The sequence below is a fragment of the Lepidochelys olivacea genome (genome assembly GCF_965140295.1).
Source record: "Lepidochelys olivacea isolate rLepOli2 genome assembly, chromosome: 7".
Lineage (NCBI taxonomy): Eukaryota > Metazoa > Chordata > Testudines > Cheloniidae > Lepidochelys > Lepidochelys olivacea.
In genome coordinates, this window is record NC_140417.1 from 38,786,036 (window position 1) to 38,804,803 (window position 18,768).

At 42.8% G+C, this 18,768-nt stretch overlaps 1 protein-coding gene across 3 annotated transcripts in view; it reads left to right on the plus strand.

Moving 5' to 3' along the window:
- Positions 1-1,478: 1,478 nt before the first annotated feature.
- VGLL4 (vestigial like family member 4) overlaps positions 1,479-18,768 on the plus strand; it is a 161,732-nt gene continuing 144,442 nt past the window's right edge. Inside the window, exons 1-2 of one of the 3 annotated variants that reach the window (XM_084633728.1) lie at positions 1,479-1,704; positions 15,721-15,797. In XM_084633728.1, the coding sequence (XP_084489854.1) occupies positions 15,734-15,797 (64 nt within the window). In that variant the 5' untranslated portion in view covers positions 1,479-1,704; positions 15,721-15,733. Of the gene's footprint in view, positions 1,705-1,837; positions 1,855-15,720; positions 15,798-18,768 lie in introns of those variants that run through there. The other 2 variants (XM_084633729.1, XM_084633730.1) reach the window with 2 other exon arrangements.

Here is an 18,768-nt window from a genome sequence, read left to right on the forward strand (position 1 = left end):
AGCCTTGACCAAAAGGGGGGATTGTGGAAGTGTAACATTGTATAAGTATAACCTCGTATAAGGGGACATGCTGGATACATTGTATATGAGAGGGCATGCCAAAACATGTTACAAAGTATCTGAGGGAGCACACGTAGGGACAGTTAGCTTTTGAATGGAGAAGCAATTAAGATAGAGCCAGCACCTTTAAGAAGCAGGCATCAGAATGAAAGGTGTGAAGGGCAATTAGTTAAGTTAACTGGAAGCTGTTAAAGGAGATTGTTAAGGGTGGCAGGTAATTGAAGATACGTGACTGGTCTCAGGGATCTCGAAGGGTGGTGACTAAAATCTTTTTCTTCTTTTGTCTGTAACTTCTCTGTAACTTGTTCTCCAGCAAGCTGTATAAATTAAGAGACACAAGCCCCATTGGGGGGGGGGTCACTTCTAAATGTATTAGCAGAGCAGCTTTGCTAATAAAACAGAGTGGTCTGATAAATTGTTAGTCTGAGTCAAACTTTGACACTTTTAATCAATAGGGAATCTCTGCTTTAACAGACTGTTTTTTCTCTGCTTCGTCATTTGCAAAATGAAAAATATATTTCTAATGTTTGTCATAAAGTACAAGACAATGAAATCTCAGCTTTCTTTCCTAGTGCTTAGGATCTGTTGCCTAACAAAAGGGCAGATGAAAATGCATTCTTTGAGCATAAGCGTTTGTGTGTGTAAAAACAAAAAACAAAAACAAAACACTTCTTCAGATGCATGGAGTGAAAATGATAGAATATATATTTTATTTACAAATCACAAGCTCTGTAGTTTTCACTCCATGCATCTGAAGAAGTGGTTTTTTTTACACACAAACGCTTATGCTCAAATAAATCTGTTAGTTTTTAAGGTGCCACCGGACTCCTCGTTGTTTTTGTGGATACAGACTAACACGGTTACCCCTCTGATACTTAATACAGTCTTTAACATCCTTTGTAAAATCCCTCCTTCCCTCTGCCTGTGAAACACCCAAGTACAAGCGTAATCTAAAGAGCAGAGATTCTCCCCCCGCCCCCAGGAATCCTAGCCTTCATTCCAGCAGTTGCACGACTCAAAGCCCGCTCCAACCCCTCCCACAACAGCACGTTGCATTGAAAACAGTGCTGTGAACCGTTGGAGCTCGCCAAACATAGCAAGGCTGCTTTTGTGTGTAAAGCAGCAGCCCAGGGCTCCTCCCACCTTCAGCCCTGCTTGGATTTCCCTGCCTGCCTCCTCCCTGGAGGAGGGGGGATTTCCCTCTCCTTTCCCTGTGTGTGTGGGTGTGTTGTTTTTTTTCTCTACCTGCTGAGGATGTGATGTCAGGGTCTCATTATCCTAATCTATGCTGATCTCATGGGCTGGCTCAGCCAATGGGGCGGCCCGGCTCTCCCCACCTGCTAGGAAGAGAATTCCGCCGTGCCTAGGATTTTTCCCTTGGCTACCCAGTGCAGCGAGTGGCGCTGGGGGAGGCCGGGCCGGGGCTCTTGCAGCGCCAGCTCCCTTGCCGGACTCGCCTTGTTTGGGTCTGTAAACAAACAACCCCCCCCCCCCACGCCCTTGGCTCCTCCTGCAGCCGGAGCCCCGCTGCGCGCTGAGCCTGGCACTTGTTGGAGCCCCGGCCACGGTGCGTGTCCCGCCGCGGCGCTGTGGGGGGGGGGAGCAGCCGCCCGCCCTGCCGCGTGGGGTGCGCGCTGCACACTGGTGAGTGAGCCGCTTGGGCGGGAGGGGAGAGGGAGGCTGCCGCAGCGGCGGGCGGTGCGATCTGGCCCCGGGAGCGGCTTGGCCAGGGCCCGTGGCCTCAGGTCCGTCGCCGCAGGGTTAGAGCCTTGCTGGGTCCCGGCGCGCGTGGGGGTAAGTGTAGAGGGTGCAGGTGCCCGAGGAGGCCGGTTCGGCTGGTGCCTTGGTTCCTCCGTGGCTGCACCAGAGGAGCCCTTGGACCTGGAGGGGGGGGGTGCTCGGGGCTGGCTTGGGCTGTGCCCTAGGCTGGCCTTCCTGTCCCCCTTTGCTTCCGGCCCCCCAATTCCTGACTTCGCTCCGCTCCGGCTGTGCCTGCCCTGGGCCCCCTGGGCCTTCTCGCACCCCGGGCTACACCTGCCCTGTGTCTCTGGCTCCCCACGCCCGACTCTGCCACATCCCTCCTTTTGTCCTGGGCCCTTGGCTGCCTTTTGTGACCCCTTCCCTGGCCCATGAGCCTTCAGCTACTCCAGTGATGAGTGCAGTGCAAATACTTGGGTAGTGTCCATGTCTTTGCCTTGCTATGGGGGCCAAGGGAGCATGGCTGTATTACTGCGGGCACTGACTGCAGCCACCTCTCTTCTGCATCCCACAGACTCCTCCTCTGTATAGTCCTGAGGAAATGTGAGCTGGGGAAGCTTTGAGCTTCCTGCATGTGCTGTGGTGTGGGGGATTTCCTAGCACAGAATATCTCCTGGGCTCCCTGGCAGTCATGCAACATACTGAGAAGGTTGGCCAGAGCTCTCCCTTGGTACCAAGGACCTAACTTGGGGATTGTAGCACGGCAAGCTCCATGTAGCGTGCATGTGGAAGGGACGCTCATCCTTTCTCTGTTCTTGTGTTGGCGTTCTTGTGCTACTGTGTAATGCTTGTGGTGTAATGGGAAGAGAATGCATTGATTCCATCTGGCATTGAAAACCTAAGTTTAGTTTCTCAAACAAAGTGATTTCAGATGATTCCATCATCAGGGAAATTGGCAGCGTGGTGGAATGCTGGATTCTGAGGGGGGAATGCCAAGCAAACCTGCCTCACTTCTAAGCAGATCACTTTGCAGAATTTATTAGGACCAGTCATGCTATTAGTAATCCTAGTTACTAAATCCTAGTGAGGGTGGGAAGGAAAACTCGCCACCCTATTTCAGAAGGTGGGTTTTCTGTGATCCCCTCATCTTCCCTCTGATGTCCCATACCTCTCAGAGCTTGTCTACACTGGCACTTTACAGGGCTGCAACTTTCTCGCTAAGGGGTGTGAAAAAATACCCCCCCGAGTGTAGCAAATTTCAGCGCTGTAAAGCATCTGTATAGACTGTGCACCAGCACTGGGAGCAGCGCTTTAACATTGCGAGTGTAGACTAGCCCTCAGTTCCATATAGGACTGACACCTCCTTGCAGACGAGGGGATGGATGGAACTTCTTCTGCAGGCCATCAGTGCCACTCCTGAGTCAGGCAGGAGTGTTACTAAGGGGATGCAAAGTGATTTTTTTTCATACCCCTTCCAACATCCATCTCTTGGAATGATTGTACTATTTCTACAATGCTCTCATGCTCTGCCAGTCTATGTGGAAGTGGTTGGAGATCCAAATTTTGCCCTGCAAACTGTTGGTCCCCATCATTTTAAATTAATATTTGAGTTGACACAGGGTGAAGGCTTACATACATGCGGAAGTTTCACTAGTTATACTGATACAATTATATCAATATATCTGTACCAGTCTAACTATCATTTTCAATGCTCTTATTCTGGAATAAGAGTGTTCACATGGGAGTTACATTCATATAGCTATACTTGGCCAGCTTAATTCACACCTTGATTTAAACTTTGCTATGAAACTTAGAGGTATAACTTTCCCTTGCAGACAAGCCCTGAAATTTCTTCCGTAAAATGTGGTTCTATATTGAAAAGTAAGTCTGTAAGAATGCTTTTTGGATTCATTGTTTAAATCTAAGTGACTCTGTATAAAATATATTCCATTTATAGAGATTTCTCTCTATTTCCCAGTTGTGTGAACTCAGCCTGTGATTGGCATCATACTGAATTTGTTCTCCTCAGGCATAATTGGAAGTAATAATGTTCCACTGGCTAAACTATGATTTCAGTGATACCTGGGCAACCCTGTTGCATTCAGTGAGCTTTCACATGTATAGCTGATGGGAATTTAGTAACTTTTTTCTATTGATACAAAATCCAGCTTACTTTAGCTGTGTTGGCTTTAGAAGGTGGACAGGTGTAAGAAGCAGGGAAAAAGTGATTTTTCCCCCCTGCTTCCACTAAAGTAAACAGGTATCACTAAGTAAGAAGGAGCTTGTTTTCTTTGGTTTTACAAAGTAACTTTTTTGAGTAGACCTACACTTTAACTGTCTGCCTCTATCTTTAAAGTGAGAGTGTGAGATTAAAGAGTCTCACTCAAAGTACAGGAAACTGTAGACATGGGAAGCTCGGGATGAAATTCTGTGGCCTGTCTTTATTATGCAGGAGATTAGATTAGTGACCTCTTTGGCCCTAGAATCTATAAAATCTGGCCTTAATGGTCCTTCTAGTCTTAAAATCTATAACTTAGATGAGAACATTTCTCTACAAATTTTCTTGGCCTATATTTTCCTGTTTGTCTGCTATTGAGGAAATTTGTCGTCAATAAGTTTTTTTTTCATCCTAGCTTTTCTTCTTGATCAATCCATTAATTAAATCCAAAACCTGCATTTGGGATCAGTCTGTTGGCATGGAAAATGTTGGAGGTCATAAATGCAACATTCTGGATCTGATTCTGTTAAGCACTCAGTAGACCATACATCCATCTACCTAAGGAAATTGACCAGATGATGTCAGCGGTTCTCAGCACTGAGCCCTGATCTATTCTTAAAATGTAGATCAGCTTAGCTACATCAGTCAGGGCATAGATTAAGCCAACCTAACCTCCCGTGTACGTGTGGCTAGGTCAGTGCTCAGAATAGTGGATTACTTACATCAGTGGAAAAATCCCTTCAGTCGATGGAGGAAGCATCTACGCTACGGCGCTAAACTAAAACAAGTGTGCTGTTATAGTGCCGATAGTGTAGGCATGCTTTGAGTTTCGTTGAAGTGGTCCTGAAAGCAGTTTAACTGGTAGTGTAGGTGAGCCCAAATAGTTTCAAGCATGGCTAATAGAGAGCTGGTAGAGCTTGGTGAATTTCTTAGTGTACTCAGGCCTTTCAGACTGTGTTGTAGGATCAAATAAGAAAAGCAGGGCTCTGAAGGTGGGAGGACTTTCTTCTTTAAACATGCATACCTTTGATAAATAGCAAATAAAATACATTTGGGAAAAAATGGACAGGCTAAGTAGATTGCTTTCTGATAAAGTTGAAAGTTCCCTACAAAGAAAAGGTTTTTAAATTCACCTTATTGTCACTATATATTGCAGGTGTCAGATCAGTGTATTATGTTACAGAAAGTGAGCTGCGGTATCTTCCAAAAACAGGACTATAACTATAAGAATGGAATTTCAGCTTTACTTTGAATTACATTGTTTTTGTTGGCTTATACTTCAAACATAGTTCCTAATAGTTTCCTTTTAAAAAGGTTACTTTATTAAAGGGGGATTGTGCACATCAAAAGAAGAAAATGATACAAGACAAGTTGAAAAGCTTAAAGACAAGAATCATAGTTACCAGCCTTAGAGTTGCTCATGCCAAGCCACTGGCCCTGTGGCCTGGACATGAGGAGGGAGCAGGGCCTTGTCAGATGCTCATCTGATGCTCCTGGAAGTTGGTTTGCAGAATCAGACCCCAAAGTTCTCACTTTCTAGAGTCCATTTTTATAGCAATTTCTTCCTATGCCAGTCTATGGGAATTGCTTCATCATGCTGTTGCTGAATCAATCAGCAGATGGCACATTCCTGACGGCTCCATGCTGCCAGATGTTATCTTGTTCTTTGGTTCTCCCATTCTTGAGGCTGTTGGGTGGATTCCAGTCTGCCCTCCGGGCGTCCTCTGGTTATTTCCACTTGACGCCTTCTTCAGCCGATGGACACTGGATTCTTAGGCTGGCACCTCCCTGATCATTCAGTTATTATCCACACCAAGCATCCATCCACATACATCCTCTATCTCTATTTTAATCACAATTGTTAACAAAGCGAGATGAATACAACAAAAGGGCGGGGAGTCTCTGGGTGCTGTTTCTGTTGTTACAGAGTATTGCTTTGAAGAACAGACTCTGTCTTAGAATGTACTAATGCAATTAGCAGCTTGCAAGTTTCACACATAGAGGGAGAGAAACAGTACCAAAAACCAAGAGATCTCTTAGTTTAAATTCCAGGGTATTACTAATTATGGGGAATCAAACTCATTTGTGATTTTAATACAGAACTTCTTTAGTATGGTCCAACACTAGCACAAGCATTATATATGTTAGTTATTAAAATTTCCAACTCTCATCTTCTAATTTTACATTATTTAACTTGCAAAGAACCAAGCGGGTCTCAGGTATCTATCCAATGACCACATGAATACCAGGTTAGAAGGTCCAGTCTATAATCTGGAACACCCATTGTCAAAAGGTGGTTGTCTGTATATTTATTTTTGTTCAAGCACCAAAAATGGTAGTGTACATTGTAAAAAAACAGACTTGATCCTAATATTTTACATGAGATATTTACCCACCAAGATGACTTACAAGGAGCCACTGCTTACTCCCAGAAATTGATGTGTCTGATGGATTCATTAGATTGATCAAAGTATCAACAATTCTGTCTTGTTTAACTTGGTCTTTTAATTGTTTATGTGCTGTAATAATAGTTTAATCTATCATGGCATTGATTAGTGTTGGAAGAGGGGGAGAGATGATAAATATTGTAGTGGGAAAAAATGCAAGGAAAATGGGAAATTTATTGGCCTAAAATCAGTCATCGGTTATTACCCATTCAGTTTTATTAAATATTTAAATTGAGAGAGATTTGCTATGGAATCTGAATCATTCATGTATGATTCACGTGGATACCCAATTTATTGCTGAACATTTCTAAAACCAAATTTACTGCATTTATGAAAAAAAATCATAGGAAAAGCATACTTAGTTGTATCTTCCACTTCCAGAAAAGTGTGTTTGTGTGCTGAAAATGTATTGATCCATCTGACATTGAGAGAAAACAACATTCAAAAAAATGTTTCCCACTGAATGTAGGAATGTACCAACGTGTCTCAACCTTGACTTGGGGGGACCATCTCTGGGAGGAAAGAGGGTAGTATTTAAGGTTTCCATGCCCATTTGCTCTTTGGTTTCTCAAAACAAACTCTCAGTAAAAGTGATATCTCATTGTTATCCATTACATTAGGCTCCGCAGAGATCACCAACTCATTTCACATAGGCCACTAAAATTCTTTAAGCATGCATTCAGCCAAAAAGATGGTAGTAATTCAGGTCACTGTGAGAAGTGAATGAGAACCAGGCCCTAACTGGTGATGTAGCCTTGAAAAAGTCTCGGAACCTGTCTACTGAATTCCACAGCTCCTTCATTATGAAGAATTTGGAATCCTGTGAAACCTCAGACACTTTATCTTTTACATTTAACAACCATGGTACTTTAGTCAGATTATTTACCAGTGAGTGCCATATGGATGAATACAAATTCTAAATCTGAGGAATGTGCAGTTTAAACTCTGAAGTTTGAATGTAATGTGATGTGTGGGTCATTGTCATGAAGTCCTAGCTGATTTATATAAAACCTTGAAAGTAGCTTTACATATGGTCCTGAGTCAACTTGCTAATTTTTATAGTTTTACAATCACACTTTTTTTTATATCTATCAAAGTGTTTTTTCCCTTTTGCTGTGTAATTGAGACACACAGATTGACAGAGCAGAAAGAGAGAAATTGACTATGTACAAAAGTACTGCCGAAGTGTGATGAGTAAACTAGTGGGGGTAGGGGGGAAGATATCTATTTCTGTTCTAATCTATTTGTTACAATAATCTTAGTTGTTACTTAGATCAGTAGTAGGTACAAAGGATAAAATTCAGACAGAAATGTTATTAAGGTGATTGTGTCCCTTTAAATCTTACTGCGGTTTGGATCTTTCACCAAAACAGCAAAAATAGTAAGAACGTTTTAGCAATAAATTTCATAATAAGGCAGTGGCGCTGGAACAGTTTTTATAGTGAGGTTGCTGAGAGCCATTAAACCAAACATATATGATGGAAACCACGTCAAGCCAGGGGAGCTGCCTCACCCTGAGCTTTCAAACTTCTACTTTTTGACTACATGTGGAATGAAAGGTACTAGCTGGAAGGATTCCTTTCAATACCTTGCTTGTTCTTATCAGTAATCTGTACTGTTTTCCTTTCCTGAACAATGGGCCCATGTCGTCTTGTCTTGTCTTGTCTTGTCTTGTCTGTCTTTAGACTGAGATGTTTGCGACAAGAAGCATGCCTTGCTCTCTTTATAAAATACTCTGTAAATGTATGGCTTTATCTAGATAATTTTCAAGTAAGTTTCTAAAATTTATGTGGACAATCCAGACACATTTAACCATGCTAATGTTGAAAGTCTGCAGATCTCAATACTAAGAGTATCCCATTAAAGAAGTTCCCCTTTTCTAATGGACGTAACATTAGTATAGTATAATATTAACTTTCGCAAAATGCATTTCTGATTTTATTTATTTATTTTTATCGCTTCTGTAGGTCTCACCTATGAAATAAACTTTGAGAGATACTCAAGATAGTAATGTACTAAACACAGTTTTGCTGAAAGCTGTATGTTTTTAAAATATCTAATATCCTGAACAGAATCAATACCAGGTTCCTGTTACCTTCCCTCAATTTGGATTTGTGTCCCCAGTTAATAACCTTACTAAAAGTATGTTCCAGAAACGGGCTGAGCGTCTGCCATGCCAATGTCTTGAAAGTTACTGAAAAATTAAAAGCAAACTGTACTTTCAATATCAAATTATTCATAATATCGCCTGCACTATCAAAACGAGAGAGAAAAATGAACACTTCTTTTGCTAAAGGCTTAATAGAGGATTCAAGTTTTTTTTCCTTCAAATTTAGTACACAGGTTTGCATTTAGAGGCTTTTAACTATCACTTTTATACATCCACATAGTATATTAATTGGCAATTATAGTTCTATAACTTTGTCAATATGATTTTTGACTGCGTTGTGGGGGAGAGGGGGGCGGGCATTGGGTGCTCAGGCCCACAAACAACATGTCAGGAGGCAGATGAAGTGGTACTTTTAGTAATCCAATGGGAATAAAGAGGTAAGAAAAAGATGGGCCCTGTCAAGGTTCCTCCCCCACTCTGAACTCTAGGGTACAGATGTGGGGACCTGCATGAAAAACCTCCTAAGCTTATCTTTACCAGCTTAGGTCAAAACTTCCCCAAGGTACAAAATATTACACCCGTTATCCTTGGACTGGCCGCTACCACCACCAAACTAATACTGGTTACTGGGGAAGAGCTGTTTGGACGCCTCCTTCCCCCCCCAAAATACTTCCCAAAACCCTGCACCCCACTTCCTGGACAAGGTTTGGTAAAAAGCCTCACCAATTTGCCTAGGTGACTACAGACCCAGACCCTTGGATCTTAAGAACAATGAACAATCCTCCCAACACTTGCACCCCCCCTTTCCTGGGAAATGTTGGATAAAAAGCCTCACCAATTTGCATAGGTGACCACAGACCCAAACCCTTGGATCTGAGAACAATGAAAAAGCATTCAGTGTTTTACAAGAAGACTTTTAATAAAAAATAGAAGTAAATAGAAATAAAGAAATCCCCCCTGTAAAATCAGGATGGTAGATATCTTACAGGGTAATTAGATTCAAAAACATAGAGAACCCCTCTAGGCAAAACCTTAAGTTACAAAAAAGATACACAGACAGAAATAGTTATTCTATTCAGCACAATTCTTTTCTCAGCCATTTAAAGAAATCATAATCTAACACATACCTAGCTAGATTACTTACTAAAAGTTCTAAGACTCCATTCCTGGTCTATCCCTGGCCAAGACGACTACAGACAGACACAGACCCTTTGTTTCTCTCCCTCCTCCCAGCTTTTGAAAGTATCTTGTCTCCTCATTGGTCATTTTGGTCAGGTGCCAGCGAGGTTACCTTTAGCTTCTTAACCCTTTACAGGTGAGAGGAGCTTTCCCCTGGCCAGGAGGGATTTCAAAGGGGTTTACCCTTCCCTTTATATTTATGACAGGCCCCATGGAGTCCGAGAGATAGAGAGGAGAGGTGAAAGCTGTGACACTAGAGAGGTGTGGTGGAGGTGGGAAGGTCTGTGTTATGATACAGGGAAAGTTCTACTGAAGATAAATTTTCCAGAACTAAAAACTGTTGATAAATGTTCCCTGCTAGGTTTTCTTATTCAAATTTAACAAGTCAGCTGTTTTTATGGACTCAGGCAAAATTTTATGCTTTTCATGTTTTGTTTGCACATGATTCGAGAGTAGTGGTTCTTAAACTTTTTTTCGTGGACCACTTGAAAATTGCTGAGGGTCTTGGTGAACCACTTAATGATCTTTCCAAACGTTGTTTGTACCATTAGCTAACTATTGTAAAGCGCTTTGGATAAAAAAACCGTAATTATAATTAACGTTATTTTGTTCTACAAATAAAAGCACACAACTCTTATTTTAATATCAGTAGTCTTATCTTTCTAATGCAATGGATGTGCCCTCTCTCCCCCGCTGCGGCAGCCCCCAAGCTGGGAAGGAGAGGGGTCTCTCCCTCTCTTCCCTGCTGCGGCAGCCCCCAAGCTGGGAAGGAGAGGGGTCTCTCCCTCTCTCCCCCGCTGTGGCAGACCCCAAGCTGGGACTGGGAAGGAGGAGGGTCTCTCCCCCCACTGCAGCAGCCCCCAAGCTGGGGAATGTCGTCTCTTTCTCTGGTGGCCACAGCCCTGCGTGTCCCAAATTCCCCCCATCCTCTCTGCTCACCCCACTCCCCCTCCCCTTATTCCCACCAAGGCCACCACCTCGCCTTATATGTGCGTCTTTTCCAGGATCCAGGCACCTAATTAGTGGAGCCATGCCTGCGCATGGCCTTTCATTCTATCCTGTGCAGCGACTCAGGCATGCACCTTAGAGGGAACTATCCGTGGACCACCTGAATGGAGCTCTCAGACCACTGGTGGTCCACGGATCACAATTTGAGAACCTCTGTAATTTAGAGGATGAGAATCCATTTCATCATTTTTAAACTAGTGTACTTAGTTGTTTTCAGATGTTTTCCTTTTTCCTGTGAAATTAATGGGGGCAGGAAGGGACTCTGAATCTTCCATTGAAAATACATACTAGAGGTTTTAAAATTTACAACAGAAAGCGTTTTCCTCCCCACTCCTTCCCTTAATGCTTTAAAAACTTTAGGTTAGTTTTTATAGTCTTTGACATTATTTAGGCAGGGAGTGGGAGAGCAGAGGGATTTATTAGTAAAGTCAGGGAAAACTAGTCCCCAAACATATGTTTGTTGTTAAGCCTGTATACATGTGTTTGAGATTTCGCCTGCTGCCACCACCCTGCTTTGGTCAGGATTGGAAATGATATTTTAAAATAAAAGGATTCTTGTAATGGGATCACACTCTGCTTTTTGAAAAATCAATAGGAATTGTTAACAGCTTGAGCTTTTTACTGTCCTTTTGTTTACTTAGCACTGCTGCCTGCCCTCTTATTAAAAACGGACCTGTTAGCTACCGCTGGCTTGTGAATGAACTCTTTTAATTGATAACTGTCTAAGCCCTGGTCTACACTACAGGGTTAGGTAGAATTTAGCCACAGTAGGTCGATTTAAAAATGATTGTGTCTACACAACCAATCCCGTTCTGTTGACCTAAAGGACTCTTAAAATTGACTTCTGTACTCCTCCCTGGTGAGGGGAGTAGCGCTAAAATCAACCTTGCTGGGTCGAAATTTGGGGTAATGCAGACGCAATTCGACAGTATTGGCCTCCGGGAGCTATCCGAGAGTGCTCTAATTTGACCACTTTGGACAGCACTTTGTACACCGATGCACTAGCCAGGTACACAGGAAAAGCCCCGGGAGCTTTTGAATTTCATTTCCTGTTTGGTCAGCGTGGTGAACTCAGCAGCACAGGTGACCATGCAGTCCCCCCAGAATCGTAGAGCGTAGACTGTTTCTGTGCTCCCTTTATCATCTCCATCCCTGAGGTTATCGCAGATTAGAAGGTGAAAAAAACGCACTCACGATGACATGTTTTCCGAGCTCATGCAGTCCTCCCTCACTGATAGGGCACAGCTTAATGCATTGAGGCATTCAGTGGCAGAGGCCAGGAAAGCAGTAAGTGAGCATGAAGAGCATAGGCAGGAGGCGATGCTGAGGCTAATGGGGGAGCAAATGGACATGATGAGGCATCTGGTGGAGCTGCAGGAAAGCCAACAAGAGCACACCCCCCCCCCGTTGCATCCATTGTATAACCGCCTGCCCTCCTCCTGAAGTTCCATATCCTCCTCACCCAGATGCCCAAGAACACGGGGGGGGGAGGGGGGAGGCTTCTGGCACCCAGCCACTCCACTCCAGAGGATGGCCCAAGCACAGAAGGCTGTCATTCAAACAGTTTTGATTTGTAGTGTGGCTACAATGAGCAATGTGGCCTTTTCTTTCCCTCCTCCCCCACCCTACCCCACCCGGGCTACCTTGTCAGTTATCTCACTTTTTTTTTTAATTAATAAAGAAACAATAGTGACTTTATTTCCTTTGCCAGCTGTGATTGAAGGGGGGAGGGTGGTTGGCTTACAGGGAATTAAAATCAACAAAGGGGGAGGGTTTGCAGCAAGGAGAAACACACACGCAACTGTCACACCATAGCCTGGCCAATCATGAAACTGGTTTTCAAAGCCTCTCTGATGCGCAGCGCACCTACCTGTGCTTTTCTAATCGCCCTGGTGTCTGGCTGCTCAAAATTGGCCACTAGGCAATTTGCCTCAGTTTCCCACCTTGCCATAAATGTCTTCCCCCTTACTCTCACATATTATGGAGCACACAGCAAGCAGCAACAACAATGGGAATGTTGGTTGCGCTGAGGTCTAACCTAGTCAGCAAACAGTGCCAGCGAGCTTTTAAACATCCAAAAGCACATTCTACCGCCATTCCGCACTTGCTCAGCCTATAGTTGAACAGCTCCTTACTACTGTCCAGGCTGCCTGTGTACAGCTTCATGAGAAAGGGGTAGGCTGGGTCCCCAAGGATAACAACTGACATTTCAACATCCCCAACGGTAATTTTCTGATCTGGGAAGTAAGTCCCTTCTTGCAGCTGCTCGAACAGCCTGGAGTTCCTAAATATGCGAGCATCATACATCTTTCCCGGCCATCCCACATTGATGTCGGTGAAATGTCTCTTGTGATCCACCAGTGCTTGCAGCACCATTGAGAAATACCCCTTGCGGTTTACGTATTGGTTGGCGAGGTGGTCTGGTGCCAAGATAGAGCTATGTGTTCCGTCTGTCGCCCCACCACAGTTAGGGAACCCCATTGCAGCAAAGCCATCTACTATGACCTGCACATTTCCCAGAGTCACTACCCTTGATAACAACATCAGTGATTGCATTGGCTACTTGGATCACAGCAGTCTCCACAGTAGATTTGCCCACTCCAAATTGATTCCCGACTGACTGGTAGCAGTCAGGCTTTGGAAGCTTCCACAGGGCTATCACCACTTGCTTCTCAACTGTCAGGACAGCTCTCATCTTGGTATTCCTGCGCTTAAGGTTGGGGGGAAAGCAACTCACAAAGTTCAAGGAAAGTGGCCTTACGCATGCGAAAGTTTCGCAGCCACTGTGAATCATCCCATACCCTCAACACTATGCTTGTTTGCCAGGCCCAGAATCGGCGTTCCACTCTATCAACCAGCTCTAGTGCCGCCATGATGTCCCAATTGCCACAGCCCGTGCTTTCAGGAACGTCTGTGTCCATGTCCTCCTCCCAATCGTCCTTGTGCTGGTGTCTCTTAGCCAGGTTCTGCACATACTGCAGGATAATGCGCAAGGTGTTTACAATGCTCACAACAGCAGCGGTGAGCTGAGGCATGTGCACGGGTAACCCAGGAAAAAAGGCGCAAAACGATTATCTGCCTTTGCTTTCATGGAGGTAGGGTGGGAGGGAGGGGACATGTACTGACGACATTTACCCAAAACCACCCGTGACAATGTTTTTGCCCCATCAGGCATTGGGAGCTTACCCCAGAATTCCAATGGGCAGCGGAGACTGCAGGAACTGTGGGATAGCTACCCACAGTGCACCGCTCCGCTGGCCACGGTATTGAGGAAGCATTCCGCTGACTTAATGCGCTTAGTGGGGACATACACAGTCGACTGTATAAAATCGACCTAATTTCATAGTGTACACATACAATCACATATTAGTCTTCTCTTTCATATCTCGTGTGTTTTATTTATATTGAAACTTTCTTTTTCAGTTTTGAAGACACTTTTAATATTAAGTTATTTAAAAGTGAAACATTAACAGGTTTTTGCATGGTATTTCTGTTGGATGGACTGTGTTAATTTGTGTGTATCTAGAAATATTATTTTACAGTGCTCACAGTTGTGCTAGGCAGGTACATCGCAGTACCTATAAAGTACGTATGTCCCTTCCACAAGGAATTTTCAGATTAAGCTTGGGAATTTTGAATTTTACCTTTTAAAAGAATATAAGAATTGCCATACCGGGTCAGACCAGAGGTCCATCTATCCAGGGGCAAGAAACTCTTTAGAAGGCAGTTAAGGAAAGTTTCTTTCCTAATCCCCATATGCTAAATGTTGGCTTGTGCTCTGAAGATTTATATCAGTGTATATTTATGAAAGTAACAGCCACACAGGGAAATACAAAAATTCAGATTTGATTATACAACTGTGCATATTCTCAATATTAATTGGTAGTTGACTTTTTTTAAAAAAAATACCTTTGATAGAATAAAAATGTCTTGGTGGCTTTCCATCTTTGGATGGGTTTGTCTTTCACTTGGACAAGTGTGAATTAGGGGTCTAACTCTGTTGATGTCAGTGGAGTCACTCTTCTGTAAGTGATTGGGCATACTGACTTTTTTCCCGTCTTCAAACAAATTGCATCTTTGAATGTTGCTTTATGTTGCGGTTGACTGGGGTGGGAGGAAGGCAGCGGGAGGAAGAAAAGTTATAAGGGCCACAAAAACCAATCCAGTGTGAACTTAATATTCAGAGGGCAGCAAGCATCTGACTTCCTTGGTTCTTTTCTCCAGTTCCTTTTTGATTTTTTTTCAGTCATAAAGTATTTCGCTCTTCTGCAGAACCTGACACTTGCATAAATGCCCAACAGGCGGGATGACGGACTGTTTAGATACTAGGTTGCTTGTTTGGTTGTATGACTTTTAAAAGATCACAGTAGAAAGGATAAAAGAAGAGAGGGTTTGGGCGAGAGAAAGGGACAGAGAGAGACAAGTTCCACCCAAAGCATAGATGTGCATATCAATTCCCCAGTACTGAAATGCAGTCACATCTGGACTTGATGTGTGAAAGGATGATCTTGTGGGTAAAGCACAGGAATAGGATTCAGGAGACTGTGGGTTATTTCAGTTCTGCTACAAACTTGGTTTGATGTTGGGCAAGTAAGTCACTTAATTTTTCTGTACCTCAAATTCTCCATCTGTCAAAGGGAGATAATTATAGCCGCCTACCTCCCAGGGATGGAACTGAGATTCCCTGAGCAGAGGCATCTTGAAGTAAAAGGCATCTGTCTTCATGATTGTGTTCATCTTAATAAAATGGTGGCTGTTCCCTGGTGTTAATATATAATTGAAGCCAGCCTTATTTATTCTATATGTGATGGTATAATGTTTCTGAAAGTGATGTTTCCTTTTCCTTGTCTTACAGTAGTTTATATGGTGGTGTTTGTGTGTGTGTGTGTGTGTGTGTTTATAGGGAGTTAGATTTGTTATCTAATGACAAAGCAACTTCTCACCTCTTATAAACATAATTTTATGAAACTCTTAGAAAACCTGGCTCTTTTATATTATAGGATCCTGCCAGGAATGGAGACTCCATTGGATGTTTTGTCAAGAGCAGCATCTCTAGTACATGCTGATGATGAGAAACGTAAGTCTAAAATTTAATTCTGTGCTTCATCTCTGCCATTATTTTGGTGCAGCCATTTTACTTTTGCATATTGGATCTCAGTTTAGGTGTTGGATTAATTAGTCTTTCTCAGTTTTCTGTATCTAAGGTTTATAGAGGAAAAATTTCAAAAGTGCCACTGTAATTTAAGTGTACAAATGGGACTTGTGCTCTGAAATCCCCTAGGCACTCTTCATGAGCTCCTTCATAGTCTCCCAAAAGGAAAAACCGAACAATGCATTTTTAACATCTAGTGTCCAAGAAACCAAACATTCCTGATTTTTGGTATGCGCTCAAGGTTTCAGAGGAGCATGTTCCTCTTTCTGCTCTTGGGTAGTAAATTGATGTGGAGTCTCTGACAAACTAAGGACTCTTTCATCTCTGATGTATGTTAGGTCCATCCCCTAAGAAGCTCACAGGTACTCAGCCAATGAAGATGGGCCACAAAACTTCCTTTTCAGTGTTCAAAAAACACCTATCACTATTATACTCGATATCTGCCAGTATTCACTACTTACTACTTTAAGATAAAAGTCAAAGCCTTTTTTTGTAATGTAGTGAAATAACATGTTTTATTCACTCTCCAACCTACCTTTTATATCCAATTGACTCTTCTTAAAAACACTTCAGAATTCAAGGAAAAGATAATGGTTGACAAAAAGCAGAGAGATTATCTCTGTTAAGCTTGGGAGAGCTGTAAAAAGTGTACTAAGACCTATTCCACAATACATTCATTTGACTGCAGGTTTAAATGCATTTAATTTGGAATTTTGTATTGTGGGTTAAGTATAGATAAGTGGTTTCTTCTCTGAAGATCATGCTACCTGAAGTAGGGACCCATTTGTCAATTGGATGCTTGACATAGAGGTACATTTGAAATTCTGTTTGGTGAATATAGGGTTTTTGTAAAACTTGTTAGAAAAGATTACAGCATAACTGGCATTGTTTAGTGTGATTGAGCATTTGTCAGGGTCAGTGCTTTGCATCTTTTCCATACCATCTTCCTGTGTTACAACAGGGAGAAAAGAAAAAATTCAGGACACCCTACCATTAAAAGGGATGGTGTACCTGACCCTCAGGTGAAGAACTCGTGATCTAGAAAACTTTATACTTACTGTTTGTAAAATGAATAAATGTAAAAAAAAATCTTTTGCCTAGCAATGAAAACAGAAAAATAGACAAAGAACACAAAGGAAGTGCAGTATGTGTATTTAGACTTAGGTAACCATTAAGTGATGATTTTTGTGGGTTTTTTTTTATATGCTTCCAGAAAGCAAATCCACTTTCAAGCAAACTATTAAAAAAGGATGTGTTAATATGAATTAGGATACAAGTAAACAAAAGCAAAATAATTTATTAACAGTCTAAAGCAATTTTTTATATATGTGAAGAACACAAAACTGAGACACACTGGCAACTTGCATCAAAAATGATTTGGCTCCCACATGAGGGGATGAGAGGAAGATGGAACTACATGAAAGAAAAATAGCACATAACTTTCTCATTTGTTTTCATAGAATATAACATGTTTTAAAATATGCACATGTAAATTGTGCCTCATTAATATTTTGTAGCCTTCATCTTTTCCCTTGACAGTCATATTTTGACATTCCATAAATTCAGCAGTGTCTCTACAGAAATGGACTTCAAAGTTCTATAGAGGCATATTTAACCCTATTCTGTACACATTAAGCAATACATTCAGCTAGCTTAAATTAGCAGTGTAACACCCTTGAAGATAAGGATCTGGTCCAGAAACTTAGTTTGGAAGTATGAAACCTCCTCTTAGCAGTATAGGTATTTTTTATAATCCTGACCTCATTTAATTAATTATATTATTTATGAAATAAGCAATGGAACACACATACAGAAATTGCTAATTCAAAGACTCATAAATTTGAAATATGGATTTTTACTATAAAAGCTACGTTATTACTGAAGCAATGTACTTTTTGTGGCTGTTAATGATAAATTCTGATCACGGCTCCTGAAACTCCGCAATCCTTCAAAGCTAATTTCTTCACAAAGGGTAAAATAATTTTCAGTGAACTCTGCTTTGCTGATAGCATGTTAACTCTCATAATTCTGTATCTTCAAAATGTGAAGTCAGTTGCAGAATTCCAAGAGAACCTAATTTTGACCTTTGTTCCTGTGTATCTAATGTCGAAGGATCATACTGTGACCCATTAGAATGTTTCCAGAAATGAAGATTCCACACACGTGAGCCTCTGTAGTTGTTGACTTGGGTTTGTTTTGTGATGTGGATTCACTGAAGGGGTTGTCATAACCTATATGTAAGGGGGGAATAGTCCCGCTATCGTGGGGAACTTTCCTGGCTTCTGCACTACCCCGGTGAAGTGGGCTAGCAAAAGGATCTGAGTCCTCGTTCCCACTTCCTTTACCCAGTGGCCTCCCTGCCCTTGAGGACTCCCCTTCCACTCTCCTGTCTGGCAGAGTCCTTGTAACCCCAACAAGGCTGGGCCCAGGATTCCTGGGGGGCTCGACCCCCAACCCTGCTATGGTCACCTAGGACAGGGGCTAGCGTGTCTCCACTCCGGGGTACTCTTTCTGCACTGGGCACTTCTCTGATCCACTGACCATTACATACAAGCTAAAGCAAATGCAAGTTATTTAATCAACAATTAAATTTAAAAAGAATAAGGGAAAATGAGAAAGGTTAAAGGTCAGCCCGCTCTGTGGCAGGGAACATCACAAACAGTGTCTCTGGGATGTCCGGGCAGTTCACAGTCTGTTCCTTGTAAGTCCCAGGGCCTTCTTCTCAGGCCCTGGCTGTGCTACAGGGATGCTGTGGGTTGGACACTCGCTCTGGTGGTGGCCACAGGCTTTAGGTGGCAGGGCCCTTCTTCCCAGCGCTGCCCCTGCCCTGTCAGGGTTACCAATCCCCCTCCGAGTCTGGTCTGCAGAGCCTCCTGGCTGAGGCGTCTCACTGTGC